Source organism: Hyperolius riggenbachi, chromosome 1, assembly GCF_040937935.1.
Source record: "Hyperolius riggenbachi isolate aHypRig1 chromosome 1, aHypRig1.pri, whole genome shotgun sequence".
Taxonomy (NCBI): domain Eukaryota; kingdom Metazoa; phylum Chordata; class Amphibia; order Anura; family Hyperoliidae; genus Hyperolius; species Hyperolius riggenbachi.
Genome location: NC_090646.1, coordinates 2,479,472 through 2,504,663, shown reverse-complemented (window position 1 = coordinate 2,504,663; position 25,192 = coordinate 2,479,472). Strand labels below are relative to the sequence as shown.

The 25,192-nt window shown below is 52.6% G+C and overlaps 1 protein-coding gene across 3 annotated transcripts in view; it reads left to right on the top strand.

The window, feature by feature from the left end:
• AUP1 (AUP1 lipid droplet regulating VLDL assembly factor) overlaps positions 1–19,100 on the top strand; it is a 70,699-nt gene extending 51,599 nt beyond the window's left edge. For all 3 annotated transcript variants that reach the window (XM_068273633.1, XM_068273640.1, XM_068273638.1), the window contains exons 8-12: positions 589–655; positions 7,842–8,040; positions 12,080–12,198; positions 18,408–18,496; positions 18,583–19,100. In XM_068273633.1, the coding sequence (XP_068129734.1) occupies positions 589–655; positions 7,842–8,040; positions 12,080–12,198; positions 18,408–18,496; positions 18,583–18,643 (535 nt within the window). In that variant the 3' untranslated portion in view covers positions 18,644–19,100. The remainder of the gene's footprint in view (positions 1–588; positions 656–7,841; positions 8,041–12,079; positions 12,199–18,407; positions 18,497–18,582) is intronic.
• Positions 19,101–25,192: the final 6,092 nt, after the last annotated feature.

Below are 25,192 nucleotides of genomic sequence, written 5' to 3'. Positions count from 1 at the left end.
AGGGGACTCCAGTAGAGGGAGCCAGTGTCACCTGTCCCTCCATAGTAATACAAGGGGACTCCAGTAGAGGGAGCCAGTGTTACCAGTCCCGCCATAGCAATACAAGGGGACTCCAGTAGAGGGAGCCAGTGTTACCAGTCCCGCCATAGCAATACAAGGGGACTCCAGTAGAGGGAGCCAGTGTCACCAGTCCCTCCATAGTAATACAAGGGGACTCCAGTACCCCTTGTATAATACAAGGGGACTCCAGTAGAGGGAGCCAGTGTCACCAGTCCCTCCATAGTAATACAAGGGGACTCCAGTAGAGGGAGCCAGTGTCACCAGTCCCTCCATAGTAATACAAGGGGACTCCAGTAGAGGGAGCCAGTGTCACCAGTCCCTCCATAGTAATACAAGGGGACTCCAGTAGAGGGAGCCAGTGTCACCTGTCCCTCCATAGTAATACAAGGGGACTCCAGTAGAGGGAGCCAGTGTCATCTGGCAGATACAATAGAGTGACCCCTCTATTATGTGTGTGGAGGTTACTGTATAGCGGAAGGTGTTGCTCCACATGCATATGTCAGCTCCACCCATGTCTTCCCCATACAGATGGTTGCCGATCATCTCGCGAGGTTCCAGACAGTCTGATGAGGACTTTGCATCTCGTGTCCAGAAGGTGAGCAGGCAGGGACTGGATGTAATGGGTGAGCAGTCCAGGAGTAGGGCAGGTGACTTCTGGGGTGTATGGAATGGGGGGTGGGGTCAGGTTTGGGGGAGGGGTTGGAGGACCCGAGTGTTTAGGGGTTAGTGGATGAAGGAAATGATGGGGTTATAGGCTGTGTTGGCAGTGAGAGGTGTGTGGGGTGTATGGAATGGGGGTGGGGTCAGGTTTGGGGGTGGGGGTTGGAGGACCCGCGTGTTTAGGGGTTGGTGGATGAAGGAAATGATGGGGTTATAGGCTGTGTTGGCAGTGAGAGGTGTGTGGGATGTATGGAATGGGGGTGGGGTCAGGTTTGGGGGAGGGGTTGGAGGACCCGAGTGTTTAGGGGTTGGTGGATAAAGGAAATGATGGGGTTATAGGCTGTGTTGGCAGTGAGAGGTGTGTGGGGTGTATGGAATGGGGGTGGGGTCAGGTTTAGGGGAGGGGTTGGAGGACCCGAGTGTGTAGGGGTTGGATGAAGGAAGTGATGGGGTTATAGGCTGTGTTGGCAGTGAGGGGTGTGTGGGGTGTATGGAATGGGGGTGGGGTCAGGTTTGGGGGAGGGGTTGGAGGACCCGAGTGTTGAGGGGTTGGTGGATGAAGGAAATGATGGGGTTATAGGCTGTGTTGGCAGTGAGAGGTGTGTGGGGTGTATGGAATGGGGGTGGGGTCAGGTTTGGGGGTGGGGTTGGAGGACCCGAGTGTTTAGGGGTTGGATGAAGGAAGTGATGGGGTTATAGGCTGTGTTGGCAGTGAGAGGTGTGTGGGGTGTATGGAATGGGGGTGGGGTCAGGTTTGGGGGAGGGGTTGGAGGACCCGAGTGTTTAGGGGTTGGTGGATGAAGGAAATGATGGGGTTATAGGCTGTGTTGGCAGTGAGAGGGGTGACTGAGGGGATCGCTAGATGTTGGAGGCTAAGTTTGACAAATAAGAGGTTAGGGGTCAGAATGGAGGAAAGGTTGGTTAGGGTCCATATGTTGGTGATGGGTGGTCAAGGGAAGGCTCAAGGGGAGAGAAACGTCATAGACCAAATGTATGGAATAAAAGAGTGTCTCTCCTCCATGTTTCACTCTGTCACTGCGCTCCTCTGTGCATCTGCTCTCTGTCACTGCGCTCCTCTGTGCATCTGCTCTCTGTCACTGCGCTCCTCTGTGCATCTGCTCTCTGTCACTGCGCTCCTCTCTGTCACTGTGCTCCTCTGTGTGTCTCCTCTCTGTCACTGCGCTCCTCTGTGCATCTCCTCTCTGTCACTGCACTCCTTTGTGCATCTGCTCTCTGTTACTGCGCTCCTCTGTGCATCTGCTCTCTGTCACCGCGCTCCTTTGTGCATCTGCTCTCTGTCACTGCGCTCCTCTTTGTCACTGTGCTCCTCTGTGTGTCTCCTCTCTGTCACTGTGCTCCTCTGTGTGGCTCCTCTGTGTCTCCTCTCTGTCACTGCCCTCCTCTGTCTGTCTCCTCTCTGTCACTGCCCTCCTCTGTCTGTCTCCTCTCTGTCACTGCCCTCCTCTGTCTGTCTCCTCTGTGTGTCACTGCCCTCCTCTGTGTGTCTCCTCTCTGTCACTGCCCTCCTCTGTGTGTCTCCTCTGTGTGTCACTGCCCTCCTCTGTGTGTCTCCTCTGTGTGTCACTGCCCTCCTCTGTGTGTCTCCTCTCTGTCACTGCACTCCTCTGTCTGTCTCCTCTCTGTCACTGCACTCCTCTGTCTGTCTCCTCTCTGTCACTGCACTCCTCTGTGTCACTGCCCTCCTCTGTGTGTCTCCTCTGTCACTGTGCTCCTCTGTGTGGCTCCTCTCTGTCACTGCCCTCCTCTGTCTGTCTCCTCTCTGTCACTGCCCTCCTCTGTCTGTCTCCTCTGTGTGTCACTGCCCTCCTCTGTGTGTCTCCTCTCTGTCACTGCCCTGCTCTGTGTGTCTCCTCTCTGTCACTGCCCTCCTCTGTGTGTCTCCTCTCTATCACTGCACTCCTCTGTGTCACTGCACTCCTCTGTGCGTCTCCTCTATGTCACTGTGCTCCTCTGTGTGGCTCTTCTGTGTGTCTCCTCTGTGCATCTCCTCTCTGTCACTGCGCTCCTCTGTGTGTCTCCTCTCTGTCACTGCCCTCCTCTGTGTGTCTCCTCTCTGTCACTGCCCTCCTCTGTGTGTCTCCTCTCTGTCACTGCACTCCTCTGTGTCACTGCACTCCTCTGTGTCACTGCACTCCTCTGTGTGTCGCCTCTCTGTCACTGTGCGCCTCTGTGTGTCTCCTCTGTGCACTCCTCTGTGTCACTGCGCTCCTCTGTGCATCTCTCTGTTACTGCACTCCTCTGTGCATCTCCTCTCTGTCACTGCGCTCCTCTGTGCATCTCCTCTCTGTCACTGTGCTCCTCTGTGCATCTCTCTGTTACTGCGCTCCTCTGTGCATCTCCTCTGTCACTGTGCTCCTCTGTGTCACTGCCCTCCTCTGTGTGTCTCCTCTATGTGTCACTGCCCTCCTCTGTGTGTCTCCTCTCTGTCACTGCCCTACTCTGTGTGTCTCCTCTCTGTCACTGCACTCCTCTGTGTCACTGCTCTCCTCTGTGTGGCTCCTCTCTGTCACTGCCCTCCTCTGTGTGTCTCCTCTGTGTGTCACTGCCCTCCTCTGTGTGTCTCCTCTGTGTGTCACTGCCCTCCTCTGTGTGTCTCCTCTGTGTCACTGCACTCCTCTGTGTCACTGCACTCCTCTGTGTCACTGCACTCCTCTGTGTGTCTCCTCTATGTCACTGCGCTCCTCTGTGTGGCTCTTCTGTGTGTCTCCTCTATGCATCTCCTCTGTCACTGCGCTCCTCTGTCTGTCTCCTCTGTCACTGCCCTCCTCTGTGTGTCTCCTCTCTGTCACTGCACTCCTCTGTGTCACTGCACTCCTCTGTGTGTCGCCTCTCTGTCACTGTGCGCCTCTGTGTGTCTCCTCTGTGCATCTCCTCTCTGTCACTGCGCTCCTCTGTGCATCTCCTCTCTGTCACTGCGCATCTCCTCTCTGTCACTGCGCTCCTCTGTGCATCTCTTCTCTGTCACTGTGCTCCTCTGTGCATCTCCTCTCTGTTACTGCGCTCCTCTGTGCATCTCCTCTCTGTCACTGTGCTCCTCTGTGTGTCTCCTCTGTGTCACTGCACTCCTCTGTGTATCTCCTCTCTGTCACTGCGCTCCTCTGTGTATCTCCTCTCTGTCACTGTGCTCCTCTGTGTCACTGCCCTCCTCTGTCTGTCTCCTCTGTGTGTCACTGCCCTCCTCTGTGTGTCTCCTCTCTGTCACTGCCCTCCTCTGTGTGTCTCCTCTGTGTGTCACTGCCCTCCTCTGTGTGTCTCCTCTCTGTCACTGCCCTCCTCTGTGTGTCTCCTCTCTGTCACTGCCCTCCTCTGTGTGTCTCCTCTGTGTGTCACTGCCCTCCTCTGTGTGTCTCCTCTGTGTGTCACTGCCCTTCTCTGTGTGTCTCCTCTCTGTCACTGCCCTCCTCTGTGTGTCTCCTCTGTGTGTCACTGCCCTCCTCTGTGTGTCTCCTCTGTGTGTCACTGCCCTCCTCTGTGTGTCTTCTCTCTGTCACTGCCCTCCTCTGTGTGTCTCCTCTCTATCACTGCACTCCTCTGTCACTGCACTCCTCTGTGTGTCTCCTCTGTGTGTCTCCTCTGTCACTGTGCTCCTCTGTGCATCTCCTCTCTGTCACTGCACTCCTCTGTCTGTCTCCTCTGTCACTGCCCTCCTCTCTGTCTCCTTTCTGTCACTGCCCTCCTCTGTCTGTCTCCTCTCTGTCACTGCCCTCCTCTGTGTGTCTCCTCTGTGTGTCACCTCTCTGTCACTGCCCTCCTCTGTGTGTCTCCTCTCTATCACTGCACTCCTCTGTGTCACTGCACTTCTCTGTGTGTCGCCTCTCTGTCACTGTGCGCCTATGTGCATCTCCTCTCTGTCACTGCGCTCCTCTGTGCATCTCCTCTCTGTCACTGTGCTCCTCTGTGCATCTCCTCTCTGTCACAGCGCTCCTCTGTGCATCTCCTCTCCGTCACTGCGCTCCTCTGTGCATCTCCTCTCTGTCACTGTGCTCCTCTCTGTCACTGTGCTCCTCTCTGTCACTGCACTCCTCTGTGTGTCGCCTCTCTGTCACTGTGCGCCTCTGTGTGTCTCCTCTGTGCATCTCCTCTCTGTCACTGCGCTCCTCTGTGCATCTCCTCTCTGTCACTGCGCTCCTCTGTGCATCTCCTCTCTGTTACTGCGCTCCTCTGTGCATCTCCTCTCTGTCACTGTGCTCCTCTGTCTGTCTCCTCTGTGTGTCACTGCCCTCCTCTGTGTGTCTCCTCTCTGTCACTGCCCTCCTCTGTGTGTCTCCTCTGTGTGTCTCCTCTGTGTGTCACTGCCCTCCTCTGTGTGTCTCCTCTATGTCACTGTGCTCCTCTGTGTGGCTCTTCTGTGTGTCTCCTCTGTGCATCTCCTCTGTCACTGCGCTCCTCTGTCTGTCTCCTCTGTCACTGCCCTCCTCTGTGTGTCTCCTCTCTGTCACTGCCCTCCTCTGTGTGTCACTGCCCTCCTCTGTGTGTCACTGCCCTCCTCTGTGTGTCACTGCCCTCCTCTGTGTGTCTCCTCTCTATCACTGCACCCCTCTGTGTCACTGCACTCCTCTGTGTGTCTCCTCTATGTCACTGTGCTCCTCTGTGTGTCTCCTCTGTGTGTCTCCTCTGTCACTGTGCTCCTCTGTGCATCTCCTTTCTGTCACTGCCCTCCTCTGTCTCCTCTCTGTCACTGCCCTCCTCTGTCTGTCTCCTCTCTGTCACTGCCCTCCTCTGTGTGTCACCTCTCTGTCACTGCCCTCCTCTGTGTGTCTCCTCTCTATCACTGCACTCCTCTGTGTCACTGCACTTCTCTGTGTGTCGCCTCTCTGTCACTGTGCGCCTCTGTGTGTCTCCTCTGTGCATCTCCTCTCTGTCACTGCGCTCCTCTGTGCATCTCCTCTCTGTCACTGCGCTCCTCTGTGCATCTCCTCTCTGTCACTGCGCTCCTCTGTGCATCTCCTCTCTGTCACTGCGCTCCTCTGTGCATCTCCTCTCTGTCACTGCGCTCCTCTGTGCATCTCCTCTCTGTCACTGCGCTCCTCTGTGCATCTCCTCTCTGTCACTGTGCTCCTCTCTGTCACTGTGCTCCTCTGTGTCACTGCACTCCTCTCTGTCACTGCACTCCTCTGTGTGTCTCCTCTCTGTCACTGCCCTCCTCTGTGTGTCTCCTCTGTGTGTCACTGCCCTTCTCTGTGTGTCTCCTCTCTGTCACTGCCCTCCTCTGTGTGTCTCCTCTCTGTCATTGCTTTCCTCTGTGTGTCTCCTCTGTGTGTCACTGCCCTCCTCTGTGTGTCTCTTCTGTGTGTCACTGCCCTCCTCTGTGTGTCTCCTCTGTGTGTCACTGCCCTCCTCTGTGTGTCACTGCCCTCCTCTGTGTGTCACTGCCCTCCTCTGTGTGTCTCCTCTATGTCACTGTGCTCCTCTGTGTGTCTCCTCTGTGCATCTCCTCTGTGTCACTGCGCTCCTCTCTGTCTCCTCTGTGTGTCACCTCTCTGTCACTGCCCTCCTCTGTGTGTCTCCTCTGTGTCACTGCACTCCTCTGTGTGTCTCCTCTCTGTCACTGCACTCCTCTGTGTCACTGCACTCCTCTGTGTGTCGCCTCTCTGTCACTGTGCGCCTCTGTGTCACTGCCCTCCTCTGTGTCACTGCCCTCCTCTGTGTGTCTCCTCTGTGTATCTCCTCTCTGTCACTGTGCTCCTCTCTGTCACTGCCCTCCTCTGTCTGTCTCCTCTGTGTGTCACTGCCCTCCTCTGTCTGTCTCCTCTGTGTGTCACTGCCCTCGTCTGTGTGTCTCCTCTGTGTGTCACTGCCCTCCTCTGTGTGTCTCCTCTCTGTCACTGCCCTCCTCTGTGTGTCTCCTCTCTATCACTGCACCCCTCTGTGTCACTGCACTCCTCTGTGTGTCTCCTCTATGTCACTGTGCTCCTCTGTGTGTCTCCTCTGTGTGTCTCCTCTCTGTCACTGCCCTCCTCTGTGTGTCTCCTCTCTGTCACTGCCCTCCTCTGTGTGTCTCCTCTCTGTCACTGCACTCCTTTGTGTTACTGCGCTCCTCTGTGTGTCTCCTCTGTCACTGTGCTCCTCTGTGGCTCTTCTGTGTGTCTCCTCTGTGCATCTCCTCTCTGTCACTGCGCTCCTCTGTGTCTCCTCTGTCTGTCTCCTCTTTGTCACTGCCCTCCTCTCTGTCTCCTTTCTGTCACTGCCCTCCTCTGTCTGTCTCCTCTGTCACTGCCCTCCTCTGTGTGTCTCCTCTGTGTGTCACCTCTCTGTCACTGCCCTCCTCTGTGTGTCTCCTCTGTGTCACTGCACTCCTCTGTGTCACTGCACTCCTCTGTGTGTCGCCTCTCTGTCACTGTGCGCCTCTGTGTGTATCCTCTGTGCATCTCCTCTCTGTCACTGCGCTCCTCTGTGCATCTCCTCTGTCACTGTGCTCCTCTGTGTGTCTCCTCTGTGTCACTGCACTCCTCTGTGTATCTCCTCTCTCACTGCCCTCCTCTGTGTGTCTCCTCTGTCACTGCCCTCCTCTGTGTGTCTCCTCTCTCACTGCCCTCCTCTGTGTGTCTCCTCTCTCACTGCCCTCCTTTGTGTGTCTCCTCGTTGTCACTGCGCTCCTCTGTGCGTCACTGCACTCCTCTGTGTGTCTCCTCTCTTTCACTGCACTCCTCTGTGTGTCTCCTGTGTGTCACTGCACTCCTCTATATGTCTACTCTCTGTCACTGCCTTCCTCTGTGTGTCTACTTTCTGTCAGTGCACTCCTCTGTGTGTTTCATCTGTTACCGCGCTCCTCTGTGTGTCTCATCTGTCACCGCGCTCCTCTGTGTCTCCCCTCTGTCACTGCGTTTCTCTCTGCATCTCCTCTCTGTCACTGCACTCCTCTGTGTGTCTCTTCTCTGTCACTGCGCTCCTCTGTGTGTCTCTTCTCTGTCACTGCGCTCCTCTGTGTGTCTCTTCTCTGTCACTGCGCTCCTCTGTGTGTCTCTTCTCTGTCACTGCGCTCCTCTGTGTGTCTCTTCTCTGTCACTGCGCTCCTCTGTGTGTCTTATCTCCGTCACTTTGTCTCTCCTTCCGCCATGTGTGGCAGTGTCTCTCTTCTCACGGTAACATGCTTTGTGCAGGTGGTGGCATCCTCATTGGGTGTTTCCGGAACAAGTCACACAGCCGCAGATCAGGCAGAACATGTGAAAAGGAGAGTAAGAGATCCGCCTCTCCGCACCCCCACGGTCTCTTCAGCTACCCCAGCTGCTGGAGTCATGGCACAGAGGGTGAAGGAAGTACTGCCACAAGTACCCCTCTCAGTCATTCATAGAGATCTTGGTGAGTTCCTATGAAGCCTTCTCTGCTATCTGCACCTCGGTTATCGTGTAGCGATGTCTGACCACTGTGGTCTCACTGTAATTGTGTAGCAGGATCTGGCCACTATGATCTGTTATCGTGTAGCTGGGTCTGTCCATTGTAGTCTCTCTGGTATCGTGTAGCTGGGTCTGGTCACTGTGGTCTCTCTGGTATCGTGTAGCTGGGTCTGGCCGCTGTAGTCTCCCCATTATCGTGTAGCTGGGTCTGGCCGCTATAGTCTCTGTTATCGTGTAGCTGGATCTGGTCGCTGTAGCCTACCTGTTATCGTGTAGCTGGGTCTGGCCGCTGTAGTCTCCCCATTATCGTGTTGCTGTGTCTGGCCGCTGTAGTCTCTGTTATAGTGTAGCTGGGTCTGGCCGCTGTGGTCTCACTGTTATCGTGCAGCTGTGTCTGGCAACTGTGGTCTCACGGTTATCGTGTAGCTGGATCTGGTCGCTGTGGTCTCTGTTACCGTGTAGCTGGGTCTGGCCGCTGTGGTCTCTATTATCGTGTAGTTGGGTCTGTCCATTGTAGTCTCTCTGTTATCGTGTAGCTGGATCTGGTCGCTGTAGCCTATCTGTTACCGTGTAGCTGTGTCTAGCTACTGTGGTCTCACTGTTACCGTGTAGCTGTGTCTGGCCACTGTAGTTTCTCTGTTATCATGTAGCTGTGTCTGGCCACTGTTGTCTCTCTGTTATTGTGTAGCTGGGTCTGGATGCTGTTATCGTGTGTCTGGGTCTGGCCGCTGTTGTCTCTCTGTTATCGTGTAGCTGGGTCTGGCCACTGTGCTCTCACTGTTATCGTGTAGCTGGGTCTGGCCACTGTGCTCTCACTGTTATCGTGTAGCTGGGTCTGGCCGCTGTGGTCTCTCTGGTATCGTGTAGCTGGGTCTGGCCTCTGTAGTCTCTCTGTTATTGTGTAGCTGGGTCTGGATGCTGTTATCATGTAGCTGTGTCTGGCCACTGTTGTCTCTCTGTTATTGTGTAGCTGGGTCTGGATGCTGTTATCGTGTGTCTGAGGCTGGCCGCTGTTGTCTCTCTGTTATCGTGTAGCTGGGTCTGGCCGCTGTGGTCTCTCTGGTATCGTGTAGCTGGGTCTGGCCACTGTGCTCTCACTGTTATCGTGTAGCTGGGTCTGGCCACTGTGCTCTCACTGTTATCGTGTAGCTGGGTCTGGCCACTGTGCTCTCACTGTTATCGTGTAGCTGGGTCTGGCCACTGTAGTCTCCCCATTATCGTGTTGCTGTGTCTGGCCGCTGTAGTCTCTGTTATTGTTTAGCTGGGTCTGGTCACTGTAGCCTATCTGTTACCATGTAGCTGGGTCTGGCCACTGTGGTCTCACTGTTATCCTGTAGCTGGGTCTGGCCTCTGTAGTCTCTCTGTTACCGTGTAGCTGGGTCTGGCCTCTGTTATCTCTCTCATCGTGTAGCTGGGTCTGGCCTCTGTTATCTCTCTCATCGTGTAGCTGGGTCTGGTCGCTGTAGCTTATCTGTTATCGTGTACCTGGGTCTGGCTGCTGTAGTCTGTTATCGTGTAGCTGGGTCCGGTCACTATGGTCTCTCTGGTATCGTGTAGCTGGGTCTGGCTGCTGTAACCTACCTGTTATCGTGTAGCTGAGTCTGGCCGCTGTAGTCTCTCTGTTATTGTGTAGCTGGGTCTGGCCACTGTAGTCTCTCTGTTATCGTGAAGCTGGGTCTGGCCGCTGTAACCTACCTGTTATCATGTAGCTGGGTCTGGCCGCTATAGTCTGTTATCATGTAGCTGGGTCTGGCCTCTATAGTCTCTATCTTATCATGTAGCTGGGTTTGGCCGCTGTAGTCTCTCTGTTAGCGTGTAGCTGGGTCTGGCCTCTGTAGTGTCTCTCTTATCATGTAGCTGGGTCTGGCCACTGTAGTCTCTCTGTTATCCTGAAGCTGGGTCTGGCCTCTGTAGTCTACAGTATATGTTATCATGTAGCTGGGTCTGGCCGCTGTAGTCTCTCTGTTATCATGTAGCTGGGTCTGGCCTCTATAGTCTCTATGTTATCATGTAGCTGGGTCTGGCCACTGTAGTTTCTCTGTTATCATGTAGCTGGGTCTGGCCACTGTTGTCTCTCTCTTATCGTGTAGCTGGGTCTGGCCGCTGTAGTCTCTGTTATCATGTAGCTGGGTTTGGCCGCTGTAGTCTCTCTGTTAGCGTGTAGCTGGGTCTGGCCTCTGTAGTCTCTCTCTTATCATGTAGCTGGGTTTGGCCGCTGTAGTCTGTTATCGTGAAGCTGGGTCTGGCCGCTGTAGTCTGTTATCGTGAAGCTGGGTCTGGCCGCTGTAGTCTGTTATCGTGTAGCTGGGTCTGGCCACTGTAGTCTCTCTGGTATCGTGTAGCTGGGTCTGGCCACTGTAGACTCTCTGTTATCATGAAGCTGGGTCTGGCCACTGTAGTCTCTATGTTATCATGTAGCTGGGTCTGGCCTCTGTAGTCTCTGTTATCATGTAGCGGGGTTTGGCCGCTGTAGTCTCTCTGTTATCGTGTAGCTGTGTCTGGCCGCTGTAGTCTCTCTGTTATTGTGTGGCTGGGTCTGGCCGCTGTAGTCTCTCTGTTATCGTGTAGCTGGGTTTGGCCGCTGTAGTCTCTGTTATCGGGTAGCTGTGTCTGGCCTCTGTAGTCTCTCTGTTATCGTGAAGCTGGGTCTGGCCTCTGTAGTCTCTATGTTATCGTGAAGCTGGGTCTGGCCTCTGTAGTCTCTATGTTATCATGTAGCTGGGTCTGGCCTCTGTAGTCTCTCTGTTATCGTGAAGCTGGGTCTGGCCGCTGTAGTCTGTTATCGTGTAGCTGGGTCTGGCCACTGTAGTCTCTCTGTTATCGTGTAGCTGGGTCTGGCCACTGTAGTCTCTCTCTTATCGTGAAGCTGGGTCTGGCCACTGTAGTCTCTATGTTATCGTGTAGCTGGGTCTGGCCACTGTAGTCTCTCTCTTATCGTGAAGCTGGGTCTGGCCACTGTAGTCTCTCTGTTATCATGTAGCTGGGTCTGGCCTCTGTAGGCTCTCTGTTATCATGTAGCTGGGTCTGGCCACTGTAGTCTCTCTCTTATCATGTAGCTGGGTCTGGCCGCTGTAGTCACTATGTTATCGTGTAGCTGGGTCTGGCCGCTGTAGTCACTATGTTATCGTGTAGCTGGGTCTGGCCACTGTAGTCTCTCTGTTATCGTGTAGCTGGGTCTGGCCGCTGTAGTCTGTTATCGTGTAACTGGGTCTGGCCGCTGTAGTCCCTCTGTTATCGTGAAGCTAGGTCTGGTTTCTGTAGTCACTATGTTATCGTGTAGCTGGGTCTGGCCGCTGTAGTCTCTCTGTTATCGTGAAGCTGGGTCTGGCCGCTGTAGTCTCTCTGTTATCGTGAAGCTGGGTCTGGCCGCTGTAGTCTCTATGTTATCATGTAGCTGGGTCTGGCCTCTGTAGTCTCTGTTATCGTGTAGCTGGGTCTGGCCACTGTAGTCTCTCTGTTATCGTGTAGCTGGGTCTGGCCTCTGTAGTCTCTCTCTTATCCTGTAGCTGGGTCTGGCCACTGTAGTCTCTCTGTTATCGTGTAGCTGGGTTTGGCCGCTGTAGTCTGTTATCGTGTAGCTGGGTCTGGCCACTGTAGTTTCTCTGTTATCATGTAGCTGTGTCTGGCCGCTGTAGTCTCTCTGCTATCATGTAGCTGGGTCTGGCCTCTATAGTCTCTATGTTATCATGTAGCTGGGTCTGGCCGCTGTAGTTTCTCTGTTATCATGTAGCTGTGTCTGGCCACTGTAGTCTCTCTGTTATCATGTAGCTGGGTCTGGCCGTTGTAGCCTCTCTGTTATTGTTTAGCTGTGTCTGGCCGCTGTAGTCTCTCTGTTATCGTGTAGCTGGGTCTGGCCGCTGTAGTCTCTCTGTTATTGTGTAGCTGGGTCTGGATGCTGTTATCATGTAGCTGTGTCTGGCCGCTGTTGTCTCTCTGTTATCGTGTAGCTGGGTCTGGTCACCCCTCTGTGTCGTATTTCGGTGATTTCTCACTTGTCTCCTCAGCTCAGACTGGCTGTGTCGATACTACAATCACAAATATCCTGGAAGGCCGGGTGCCGTATGTACCTGAGACAGCGGGGGTGAATGATTCACAAGCCAGAGCCGGCAGCTGCCCCACAAAGGTAATTCCCACATGGTAGAGAAGACTAGGAATTTAGTAGGAGGTGTTGGGGTGGGTAGATCACATTTATTGGGGTAGGAAGATCACATTTATAGTGGTGGATTGGGGTGGGTAGATCACATTTATAGTGGTGGATTGGGGTGAGTAGATCACATTTATAGTGGTGGATTGGGGTGAGTAGATCACATTTATAGTGGTGGATTGGGGTAAGTAGATCACATTTATAGTGGTGGATTGGGGTGAGTAGATCACATTTATAGTGGTGGATTGGGGTGAGTAGATCACATTTATAGTGATGGATTGGGGTGAGTAGATCACATTTATAGTGATGGATTGGGGTGAGTAGATCACATTTATAGTGATGGATTGGGGTGGGTAAATCACATTTATAGTGATGGATTGGGGTGAGTAGATCACATTTATAGTGATGGATTGGGGTGGGTAAATTACATTTATAGTGGTGGATTGGGATGAGTAGATCACATTTATAGTGGTGGATTGGGATGAGTAGATCACATTTATAGTGATGGATTGGGGTGAGTAGATCACATTTATAGTGATGGATTGGGGTGAGTAGATCACATTTATAGTGGTGGGTTGGGGTGAGTAGATCACATTTATAGTGGTGGGTTGGGGTGAGTAGATCACATTTATAGTGGTGGATTGGGGTGAGTAGATCACATTTATAGTGGTGGATTGGGGAGGGTAGATCACATTTATTGGGCTGGATTGGGGTGGGTAGATCACATTTATAGTGGTGGATTGGGGTGAGTCGATCACATTTATAATGGTGGATTGGGATGAGTAGATCACATTTATAGTGATGGATTGGGGTGAGTAGATCACATTTATAGTGGTGGGTTGGGGTGAGTAGATCACATTTATAGTGGTGGGTTGGGGTGAGTAGATCACATTTATAGTGGTGGATTGGGGTGCGTAGATCACATTTATAGTGGTGGATTGAGGCGGGTACATCACATTTATAGTGATGGATTGGGGTGGGTAGATCACATTTATAGTGGTGGATTGGGGGTGGGTAGATCACATTTATAGTGGTGGATTGGGGTGGGTAGATCACATTTATAGTGGTGGATTGGGGTGGGTAGATCACATTTATAGTGGTGGATTGGGGTGGGTAGATCACATTCATAGTGGTGGATTGGGGCGGGTAGATCACATTTATAGTGGTGGATTGAGGCGGGTAGATCACATTTATAGTGGTGGATTGAGGCGGGTAGATCACATTTATAGTGCTGGATTGGGACGGGTAGATCACATTTATAGGGGTGGATTGGGGTGAGTCGATCACATTTATAGTGGTGGATTGGGGCGGGTAGATCACATTTATTGGGGTGGGTAGATCACATTTATAGTGGTGGATTGGGGTGGGTAGATCACATTTATTGGGGTGGGTAGATCACATTTATAGTGGTGGATTGGGGTGGGTAGATCACATTTATAGTGGTGGATTGGGGTGGGTAGATCACATTCATAGTGGTGGATTGGGACGGGTAGATCACATTTATAGTGGTGGATTGGGGCGGGTTGATCACATTTATTGGGCTGGATTGGGGCGGGTTAATCACATTCATAGTGGTGGATTGGGACGGGTAGATCACATTTATAGGGGTGGATTGGGACGGGTAGATCACATTTATAGGGGTGGATTGGGACGGGTTGATCACATTTATAGTGGTGGATTGGGACGGGTCGATCACATTCATAGGGGTGGATTGGGATGGGTAGATCACATTTATAGGGGTGGATTGGGATGGGTAGATCACATTCATAGTGGTGGATTGGGACGGGTAGATCACATTTATAGGGGTGGATTGGGACGGGTAGATCACATTTATAGTGGTGGATTGGGGTGGGTAGATCACATTTATAGGGGTGGATTGGGACGGGTAGATCACATTCATAGTGGTGGATTGGGACGGGTTGATCACATTTATAGGGGTGGATTGGGACGGGTTGATCACATTTATAGTGGTGGATTGGGACGGGTAGATCACATTCATAGGGGTGGATTGGGACGGGTAGATCACATTTATAGGGGTGGATTGGGGTGAGTCGATCACATTTATAGGGGTGGATTGGGGCGGGTAGATCACATTTATAGTGGTGGATTGGGATGAGTAGATCACATTTATAGGGGTGGATTGGGACGGGTAGATCACATTTATAGGGGTGGATTGGGGTGGGTAGATCACATTTATAGGGGTGGATTGGGGTGGGTTGATCACATTTATAGGGGTGGATTGGGGCGGGTAGATCACATTCATAGTGGTGGATTGGGACGGGTAGATCACATTTATAGTGGTGGATTGGGGCGGGTTGATCACATTTATAGGGGTGGATTGGGGCGGGTTGATCACATTTATAGGGGTGGATTGGGGCGGGTTGATCACATTTATAGGGGTGGATTGGGACGGGTAGATCACATTTATAGGGGTGGATTGGGACGGGTAGATCACATTTATAGGGGTGGATTGGGGTGGGTAGATCACATTTATAGGGGTGGATTGGGGTGGGTTGATCACATTTATAGGGGTGGATTGGGGCGGGTAGATCACATTCATAGTGGTGGATTGGGACGGGTAGATCACATTTATAGGGGTGGATTGGGACGGGTTGATCACATTTATAGGGGTGGATTGGGGTGGGTTGATCACATTTATAGGGGTGGATTGGGGCGGGTAGATCACATTCATAGTGGTGGATTGGGACGGGTAGATCACATTTATAGTGGTGGATTGGGGCGGGTTGATCACATTTATAGTGGTGGATTGGGGCGGGTTGATCACATTTATAGGGGTGGATTGGGGCGGGTTGATCACATTTATAGGGGTGGATTGGGGCGGGTTAAACACATTTATAGGGGTGGATTGGGACGGGTAGATCACATTTATAGGGGTGGATTGGGGTGGGTAGATCACATTTATAGGGGTGGATTGGGGTGGGTTGATCACATTTATAGGGGTGGATTGGGGCGGGTAGATCACATTCATAGTGGTGGATTGGGACGGGTAGATCACATTTATAGGGGTGGATTGGGACGGGTTGATCACATTTATAGGGGTGGATTGGGGCGGGTAGATCACATTTATAGGGGTGGATTGGGACGGGTAGATCACATTTATAGTGGTGGATTGGGACGGGTAGATCACATTTATAGTGGTGGATTGGGGCGGGTTGATCACATTTATAGGGGTGGATTGGGGCGGGTTGATCACATTTATAGGGGTGGATTGGGGCGGGTTGATCACATTTATAGGGGTGGATTGGGGCGGGTTGATCACATTTATAGGGGTGGATTGGGACGGGTAGATCACATTTATAGTGGTGGATTGGGACGGGTAGATCACATTTATAGTGGTGGATTGGGACGGGTAGATCACATTTATAGTGGTGGATTGGGACGGGTAGATCACATTTATAGGGGTGGATTGGGACGGGTAGATCACATTTATAGGGGTGGATTGGGACGGGTAGATCACATTTATAGGGGGGGATTGGGACGGGTAGATCACATTTATAGGGGTGGATTGGGACGGGTAGATCACATTTATAGTGGTGGATTGGGGCGGGTTGATCACATTTATAGGGGTGGATTGGGGCGGGTTGATCACATTTATAGGGGTGGATTGGGGCGGGTTGATCACATTTATAGGGGTGGATTGGGGCGGGTTGATCACATTTATAGGGGTGGATTGGGGCGGGTTGATCACATTTATAGGGGTGGATTGGGGCGGGTTGATCACATTTATAGGGGTGGATTGGGGCGGGTTGATCACATTTATAGGGGTGGATTGGGGCGGGTTGATCACATTTATTGGGCTGGATTGGGGCGGGTTGATCACATTTATAGTGGTGGATTGGGGCGGGTTGATCACATTTATAGTGGTGGATTGGGACGGGTAGATCACATTTATAGGGGTGGATTGGGACGGGTAGATCACATTTATAGGGGTGGATTGGGGCGGGTTGATCACATTTATAGGGGTGGATTGGGGCGGGTTGATCACATTTATTGGGCTGGATTGGGGCGGGTTGATCACATTTATAGTGGTGGATTGGGACGGGTTGATCACATTTATAGGGGTGGATTGGGACGGGTTGATCACATTTATAGGGGTGGATTGGGGCGGGTAGATCACATTTATAGGGGTGGATTGGGACGGGTTGATCACATTTATAGTGGTGGATTGGGGCGGGTTGATCACATTTATTGGGCTGGATTGGGGCGGGTTGATCACATTTATAGTGGTGGATTGGGGCGGGTTGATCACATTTATAGTGGTGGATTGGGGCGGGTTGATCACATTTATAGTGGTGGATTGGGACGGGTAGATCACATTTATAGGGGTGGATTGGGACGGGTAGATCACATTTATAGGGGTGGATTGGGGCGGGTAGATCACATTTATAGGGGTGGATTGGGACAGGTTGATCACATTTATAGTGGTGGATTGGGGCGGGTTGATCACATTTATTGGGCTGGATTGGGGTGGGTTGATCACATTTATAGTGGTGGATTGGGGCGGGTTGATCACATTTATAGTGGTGGATTGGGACGGGTAGATCACATTTATAGGGGTGGATTGGGGTGGGTAGATCACATTTATAGGGGTGGATTGGGGTGGGTTGATCACATTTATAGGGGTGGATTGGGGCGGGTAGATCACATTCATAGTGGTGGATTGGGACGGGTAGATCACATTTATAGTGGTGGATTGGGGCGGGTTGATCACATTTATAGGGGTGGATTGGGGCGGGTTGATCACATTTATAGGGGTGGATTGGGGCGGGTTGATCACATTTATAGGGGTGGATTGGGACGGGTTGATCACATTTATTGGGCTGGATTGGGGCGGGTTAATCACATTTATAGTGGTGGATTGGGGCGGGTTGATCACATTTATAGTGGTGGATTGGGACGGGTAGATCACATTTATAGGGGTGGATTGGGACGGGTTGATCACATTTATAGGGGTGGATTGGGGCGGGTAGATCACATTTATAGTGGTGGATTGGGGCGGGTAGATCACATTTATAGGGGTGGATTGGGGCGGGTAGATCACATTTATAGGGGTGGATTGGGACGGGTAGATCACATTTATAGGGGTGGATTGGGGCGGGTTGATCACATTTATAGTGGTGGATTGGGGCGGGTTGATCACATTTATTGGGCTGGATTGGGGCGGGTTGATCACATTTATAGTGGTGGATTGGGGTGGGTTGATCACATTTATTGGGCTGGATTGGGGCGGGTTTATCACATTTATAGTGGTGGATTGGGGCGGGTTGATCACATTTATAGGGGTGGATTGGGGAGGGTAGATCACATTTATAGTGGTGGATTGGGACGGGTTGATCACATTTATTGGGCTGGATTGGGGCGGGTTGATCACATTTATAGTGGTGGATTGAGGCGGGTTGATCACATTTATAGGGGTGGATTGGGGAGGGTAGATCACATTTATAGGGGTGGATTTGGACGGGTAGATCACATTTATAGGGGTGGATTGGGGAGGGTAGATCACATTTATAGGGGTGGATTGGGGCGGGTTGATCACATTCATAGTGGTGGATTGGGGCGGGTTGATCACATTCATAGTGGTGGATTGGGGTGGGTAGATCACATTCATAGTGGTGGATTGGGGCGGGTAGATCACATTTATAGGGGTGGATTGGGGCGGGTTGATCACATTTATAGTGGTGGATTGGGGCGGGTTTATCACATTTATAGGGGTGGATTGGGGCGGGTTGATCACATTTATAGGGGTGGATTGGGGCGGGTTGATCACATTTATAGGGGTGGATTGGGGCGGGTTGATCACATTTATAGGGGTGGATTGGGGCGGGTTGATCACATTTATAGGGGTGGATTGGGGCGGGTTGATCACATTTATTGGGCTGGATTGGGGCGGGTTGATCACATTTATTGGGCTGGATTGGGGCGGGTTGATCACATTTATAGTGGTGGATTGGGGCGGGTTGATCACATTTATAGTGGTGGATTGGGACGGGTAGATCACATTTATAGGGGTGGATTGGGACGGGTAGATCACATTTATAGGGGTGGATTGGGGAGGGTAGATCACATTTATAGGGGTGGATTGGGACGGGTAGATCACATTTATAGGGGTGGATTGGGACGGGTAGATCACATTTATAGGGGTGGATAATGATGACCCTTTTCCCCAGGCTCAGCATAGAGGATTTGCACGAAGGCCGGAGGACAGACATTTGTCACTACAGGAGCGGAAGGAGGCTCTGTACCAATATGCCCGCAGGTGAGACCCGCCTAGGGGCGGAGCTGATACAGGTGCCTCTTCCTAATAAACTCCTCCCCTCTCATCCTTCTCTCTTCTCTTCACAGGAGGTACTTGGAGAAATTTGGCAGCCCTGATCCTGTGACAGAGGAGGCAGCGAGGGAATGACCGGACTGGAGAGATTTGGGGGAGGGGCAGCTGTGTGTGAATATTGGGGGTGTGGCTTGTGTGGTATTAGAGTGAAGGGGCACAGTGTTCTGGGGAAATCAGAAACCGGTCAGTACTGCATCATGTAAAAGGAATTGTCCTGAATCCGGGGTGTGTCACACAGCATGTGGGCGGAGCTTACAATACCACATGGCAAGCAGCAGAGGGGGACTTGTGCTGAGGACAGGTTTGGTTACTGCACTCTGAAATGATGAACAATATGATGGAATGTGCTTACTCAGGAACTATGGGAGGAGTGTGCTGGGAAAGGGGTGGAGTTTACTGCATCAGTGAACCTATGGGTGGAGTCTAATGCCAGTGCAAGAAGTGGGCTGGATCATCGGCTGGCTGCCATCTTGTCACAGAACTGTTTGTAAATATGGCTATTTTATAAAGTAATAAACTCATTCAGATTGTTGGAGGGTTTCTGCCTGCTGTCTGTCTTCTCTCTGCTCTATTTCCTGCTCCGTCCAGTGTGTCAGGTGTCCTGTGGGTGGCGCTGTGTCCTCTCCCCTTCCTAAACTCTGCCGTTTTCTGTGTCCTTGCTCATTGTACCTGTATTCTGCTGGAGACTCGACCTCTGCAGGGCAGGATGTGGGCGTGGCAGTGTGACAGAATGTGGTCACCCTCCAGTTCCTGTTCCCTTTGCCGCAGTTTACCATTCAGCCTCAGACCCTGAGGGAATCCTGACGGCAGTGCAAATACGCTAAGTCTAACTTTAACTAAATCCTGTAGAAAAAGGAGTTAATTCCACAGACTTTATAGAGATAACTAATCATAACAATATTGATAACAAAACGGTTATGGCAATGCTTTCCTTAGGAAACCAGGAGTTCTTTGCCGAGCTTTCAGGACCATCACTTTCGATTTTTTAATTGTTTATTTAAAAAAATAAACTAATGCATAAACTAAAATATAACAATTGAAACAGATCGGTATATGTAAAATATGAAAGGATTAAACATGAAAATAACTGAATATAATGCTGGGAATACACGTTAAGTTTTTTGCGTTCGATTCACTGCGCGATCTATTACCCATTCGATTCTCTGTGCAATTCAAAAAACTTCCCGTATGTCTTTTGGAATTGTAAGTCCAACAGAAAATATAAATGGATTGGCAAAAGGACGGCCTATGTGTCCAGGTATTTAACACTTTCTCCGCTGGAGGGTGGAGATGGTAAGGGGAGATGGAGTGGGGACGCTAAGTCGAGAGTCCAGACCTTATGGAGTGCAGGCAATGATTTTATGACTTTATGGTTTCTTTCTGCAGCAGAAGAATAATCACATCACATCCTCTGGAGAGAACCTGGGCTCGCATACAAACACTGCTTATTTTCAAACCAAGCTAAGAGTTAAAGCGGAACTGAACATTGTGCTAAATCAAAGTGTTTCACTTACCTGGGGCTTCTGCCAGTCCCTTGCAACCTTCCTGTCCCACGCTGGTCCTGCACGATCCTCCATTCCCCCGCCACCAACCCCATCCAGCCTTCCTGTCCTGCGCCGTTCCTCCACAATCCTCCATGACACCGCCGCCAACCACGTGCAGCCTTCCTGTCCTGCGCCGGTCCTCCACGATCTGCCACTCTCCTGCCCTAAAAGCTGTACAGCCTTCCTGCCCCACCCTGGTCCTCCACGATCCTCCGCTCTCCCTCCGCCAACCTTGTGCAGCCTTACTGTCCCACCCTGGTCTTCCACGATCCTCCACTCTCCCTCCGCCAATCCTGTGCAGCCTTCCTGCCCAGCATCAGTCCTCCATGATCCTCCGTTCTCCCGCCCCCAGTCCCATGCAGCCTTTCTGACCCGCGCCGGTCCTCCACGATCCTCCGTTCTCCTGCCACCAGCCCCATGCAGCCTTCTTGTCCCACGCTGTCCTCCACGATCCTCCGCCAGCCCCATGCAGCCTTCCTGCCCAGCGCCGGTCCTCCACGATCCTCCGTTCTCAAGCCGCCAGCCCCGTGCAGCCTTCCTGTCCTGCGCTGGTCCTCCGTGATCCTCCGTTCTCCCACCGCCAGCCCTGTGCAGCCTTCTTGTCTCACGCCGGTCCTCCACGATCCTCCGTTCGTAAGCCGCCAGCCCCGTGCAGCCTTCCTGTCCCACGCCGGTCCTCCACGATCCTCCGTTCTCCCGCAACCAGCCTCGTGCAGCCTTTCTGTCCTGCTCCGGTCCTCCACGATCCTCCGTTCACCTGCCGCCAGCCCCTTGCAGCCTTCCTGTCCCGTTCCGGTCCTCCACGATCCTCTGATTTCCCGTCGCCAACCCCTTGCAGCTTTCCTGCCCCGCGCCGTTCATCCACGATCCTCTGTTCTCTCGTCGCCAGTCCCATGCAGCCTTCCTGTCCCGTGCCGGTCCCTTCCACGATCCTCCGCTCTCCCGCTGCCAGCCCCATGCAGCCTTCCTGACCCGCGCCGGTCCTCCACGATCCTCCGTTCAACTGCCGCCAACCCCGTGAAGCCTTCCTGTACTGCGCTGGTCCTCCACAATCTTCCGTTCTGCCGCCAGCCCCGTGCAGCCTTCCTGTCCTGCACGATTCTCTGTTCTCCCGCCGCCAGCCTCCCTGTCCTGCGCCGGTCCTTCATGATTCTCTGTTCACCCGCCGCCAACCTCGTGCAGCCTTCCTGTCTCGCACCGGGCCTCCATGATATTCCGCTCTCCTGCCGCCAGCCTTCGTCCTGTGCCATGTCGCCACTATCCTCCATTTCCCCGCCACCAGCCCCGGGCAGCCTTCCTGTCCTGCCCTGGTCCTCCGCTTTCCCGCAGCCAGCCCCATGCAGCCTTCCTGTCCCGTGCTGGCCCTCCACGATCCTCTGTTCTCCCGTCGCTAGCCCCATGCAGCCTTCCTGTCCCACGCCGGTCCTCCACAATCCGCCGCTCTCCTGCCACCAGCCCCGTGCAGCCTTCCTGTCCCACGCCGGTCCATCACAATCCGCCGCTCTCCTGCCACCAGCCCCGTGCAGCCTTCCTGTCCCACGCCGGTCCATCACAATCCGCCGCTCTCCTGCCACCAGCCCCGTGCAGCCTTCCTGTTCCACGCCGGTCCTCCACAATCCGCTGCTCTCCTGCCACCAGCCCCGTGCAGCCTTCCTGTCCTACGCCGGTCGTGCACGATCGTCCGTTCCTCGTACAAAAAGTGGAAACATACTTGGCACTCGATGTATGGGGGATAAAGGCTTCCTCAAACGCAACTGTACTCCAGCATTATTCTGTGCTTCCCATCCATAGCGTCAAGTGGCTTGTGGAAAAAGGAACGTGCAATGGGTATTACATGGAAAACACACTGGCATTCATGAGTGCACAGAGACGGACCAAGCACCATTCCTATTGCTGGTTTATTCCTGCATAAGCCAGCACTATGCATTACAGAACATGTTCATACAACAGGCATATTCATCAAAACTTAGTTGGAAGATCATGCAAGGATGGGTGCGGGGAGGGTGACCAGGGGATGGTACAACAGCCGTTTCATGCAAGGATGGGTGCGGGGAGGGTGACCAGGGGACGATTGGACGGTACAACAGCCGTTTCATGCAAGGATGGGTGCGGGGAGGGTGACCAGGGGACGATTGGACGGTACAACAGCCGTTTCATGCAAGGATGGGTGCGGGGAGGGTGACCAGGGGACGATTGGACGGTACAACAGCCGTTTCATGCAAGGATGGGTGCGGGGAGGGTGACCAGGGGACGATTGGACGGTACAACAGCCGTTTCATGCAAGGATGGGTGCGGGGAGGGTGACCAGGGGACGATTGGACGGTACAACAGCCGTTTCATGCAAGGATGGGTGCGGGGAGGGTGACCAGGGGACGATTGGACGGTACAACAGCCGTTTCATGCAAGGATGGGTGCGGGGAGGGTGACCAGGGGACGATTGGACGGTACAACAGCCGTTTCATGCAAGGATGGGTGCGGGGAGGGTGACCAGGGGACGATTGGACGGTACAACAGCCGTTTCATGCAAGGATGGGTGCGGGGAGGGTGACCAGGGGACGATTGGACGGTACAACAGCCGTTTCATGCAAGAATGGGTGCGGGGAGAGTCACCAGGGGATGGATGGACAGCACAACAGCCATTTCATGCGGGGAGGGTGACCAGGGTATGGATGGATGGCACAACAGCCGTTTCATGCAAGGATGGGTGCGGGGAGGGTGACCAGGGGATGGATGGATGGCACAACAGCTGTTTCATGCAAGGATGGGTGTGGGGAGGGTGACCAGGGGACGATTGGACGGTACAACAGCCGTTTCATGCAAGGATGGGTGTGGGGAAGGTGACCAGGGGATGGATGGATGGCACAACAGCTGTTTCATGCAAGGATGGGTGTGGGGAGGGTGACCAGGGGATGGATGGACAGCACAACAGCTGTTTCATGCAAGGATGGGTGTGGAGAGGGTGACCAGGGGATGGATGGACGGCACAACAGCTGTTTCATGCAAGGATGGGTGTGGGGAGGGTGACCAGGGGATGATTGGACGGCACAACAGCCGATTCACGCCGGTGCAGTGCTTGCTCACGTGCGTGTGTCCTGGGCAATGACGCTGCGCTGGGGCTTCCGAGATGGAGAGCGCAATCTCTACCCACAGCGTGCGCCATTGGTGGAGCGGACCAGTGGTGAAGGGGTGGGGGAACGCCTTACTCAGCGATCTGTGCATTACATTATGTGCATACATTAGGCAGGGAAATTACGTGACTACACTTCAAATACAAACAGTAATTTGTGACATTTGATCCTTCATTGAAAATATGCAAAATTTCTTACACTTAGGCCGCTGTTCATAAAGCATTCCCGCATGCGGTAATGCTCAAAACAGCTGACTTTCCCCACCATTTAGCAAAGTGTCCATTCATAAAAGCTGTTTCCGCATGAAAAGCTGACTTTCCCGAGCAGTGCTGGAAATTACCGCCTTGTGCAGAGATTATCACAACACGTCACTACATGTCAATTCATAAAGATTAGAGCAGGCGGAATGGAGAATACCGGCAGTTTAGATAACGCGATAAGCCAGCGGATAACAGGCAAGCTAATGTGGACAGACCTCCCAGGCAGCAGCAGTGAAAGCAGAACAAACAAGGCATCCCAGACTACCAAGGCTGTGTTTTTTAACCCCTTGGGTACCTGTTTTCAGATACATGTCACATCAGAAAGCCTGCATGTGTAACATTTCTGGAACTTCTAAGCTGTTGCAATTAAATAGATTGTTTAGAAAGACTAATAGACAGATTCCGAGAAGATTCAGGGCAAGGAGAGGCAGTTTAAAAAAAAATGCACATGTAAAGGGATGCTGGGGCTGCCTCCTTTATAGTAATTGTCTGTGCACTGAGAAAATGTAACAATTCAGCAGTACCGCCAGTTTAGTGCGGGAATTCCCCGACCTTTTATCACAAGTGTAAACATTTCTATGAATTAGCACACAAAAGTCTAAAATACCCATGCAGTGTTTTCCCTCCAAGATTTTTTTTTTACCGCAAATGTTTTATGAATAACAAATACAGACCATTTATATCGCGCTTTTCTCCTGGCGGAGTCAAAGCGCCAGAGCTGCAGCCACTAGGACGCACTCTATAGGCAGTAGCAGTGTTAGGAAGTCTTGCCCAAGGTCTCCTACTGAATAGGTGCTGGCTTACTGAACAGGCAGAGCCGAGATTTGAACCCAGGTCTCCTGTGTCAGAGGTAGAGCCCTTATACATTACACTATCGAACCACAGTAATAGAGCCCATAGTGATAAAAATTGGCACACCTAGTGAATCACAAACACTGGTCCACATGACAGCCCAGGGGCCCCAGGTCTCTCTCACTCGCTGGGGCCCCCAAACCACCATGCGACACCTAGAGGGAAGTGTGGGCAAGCCCTGGGCCTTTCACCTCCAGGGAACTCACCCCACCACCTCTAAACTGAATGCCAACTGCAACAAACACAATTGCTAACTTCCAGCTAGAGCAATATCCTGCCTCTATCTGGCCAGCAGACGCTAGTCAGCCAATCAGGTGCACTGTCATACACCCTTTGCCTGCTGTACCATACCTAGCAGGAATTACATAGATTAGCATTCAGGTGGGAGGCTTCGGTTGGACGCAATCGTGAATTGCGTCGTTTACAGGGACGCCCCGTGTAGGCACATCTCCCACACGGTCCCCTCCCTAACCACTCACCTGTCAACCGCATCCTAGAAGCTGCAAAAAAGAAACTTAAAATCACAAACACTGGTCCACATGACAGCCCAGGGGCCCCAGGTCTCTCTCACTTGCTGGGGCCCCCAAACCACCATGCGACACCTAGAGAGAAGTGTGGGCAAGCCCTGGACCTCTCACCTCCAGGGAACTCACCCCACCACCTCTAAACTGAATGCCAACTGCCAACTCCCTCAAGTTGTCGCAGGGTGGTTTGGGGGCCCCAGCGAGTGAGAGAGACCTGGGGCCCCTGGGCTGTCATGTGGACCAGGGCTCAATCCTCTCTCCCCTGCTTTTCACGATTTACATGTTACCGCTTGGAAAACGAATCCAAAAACATGGC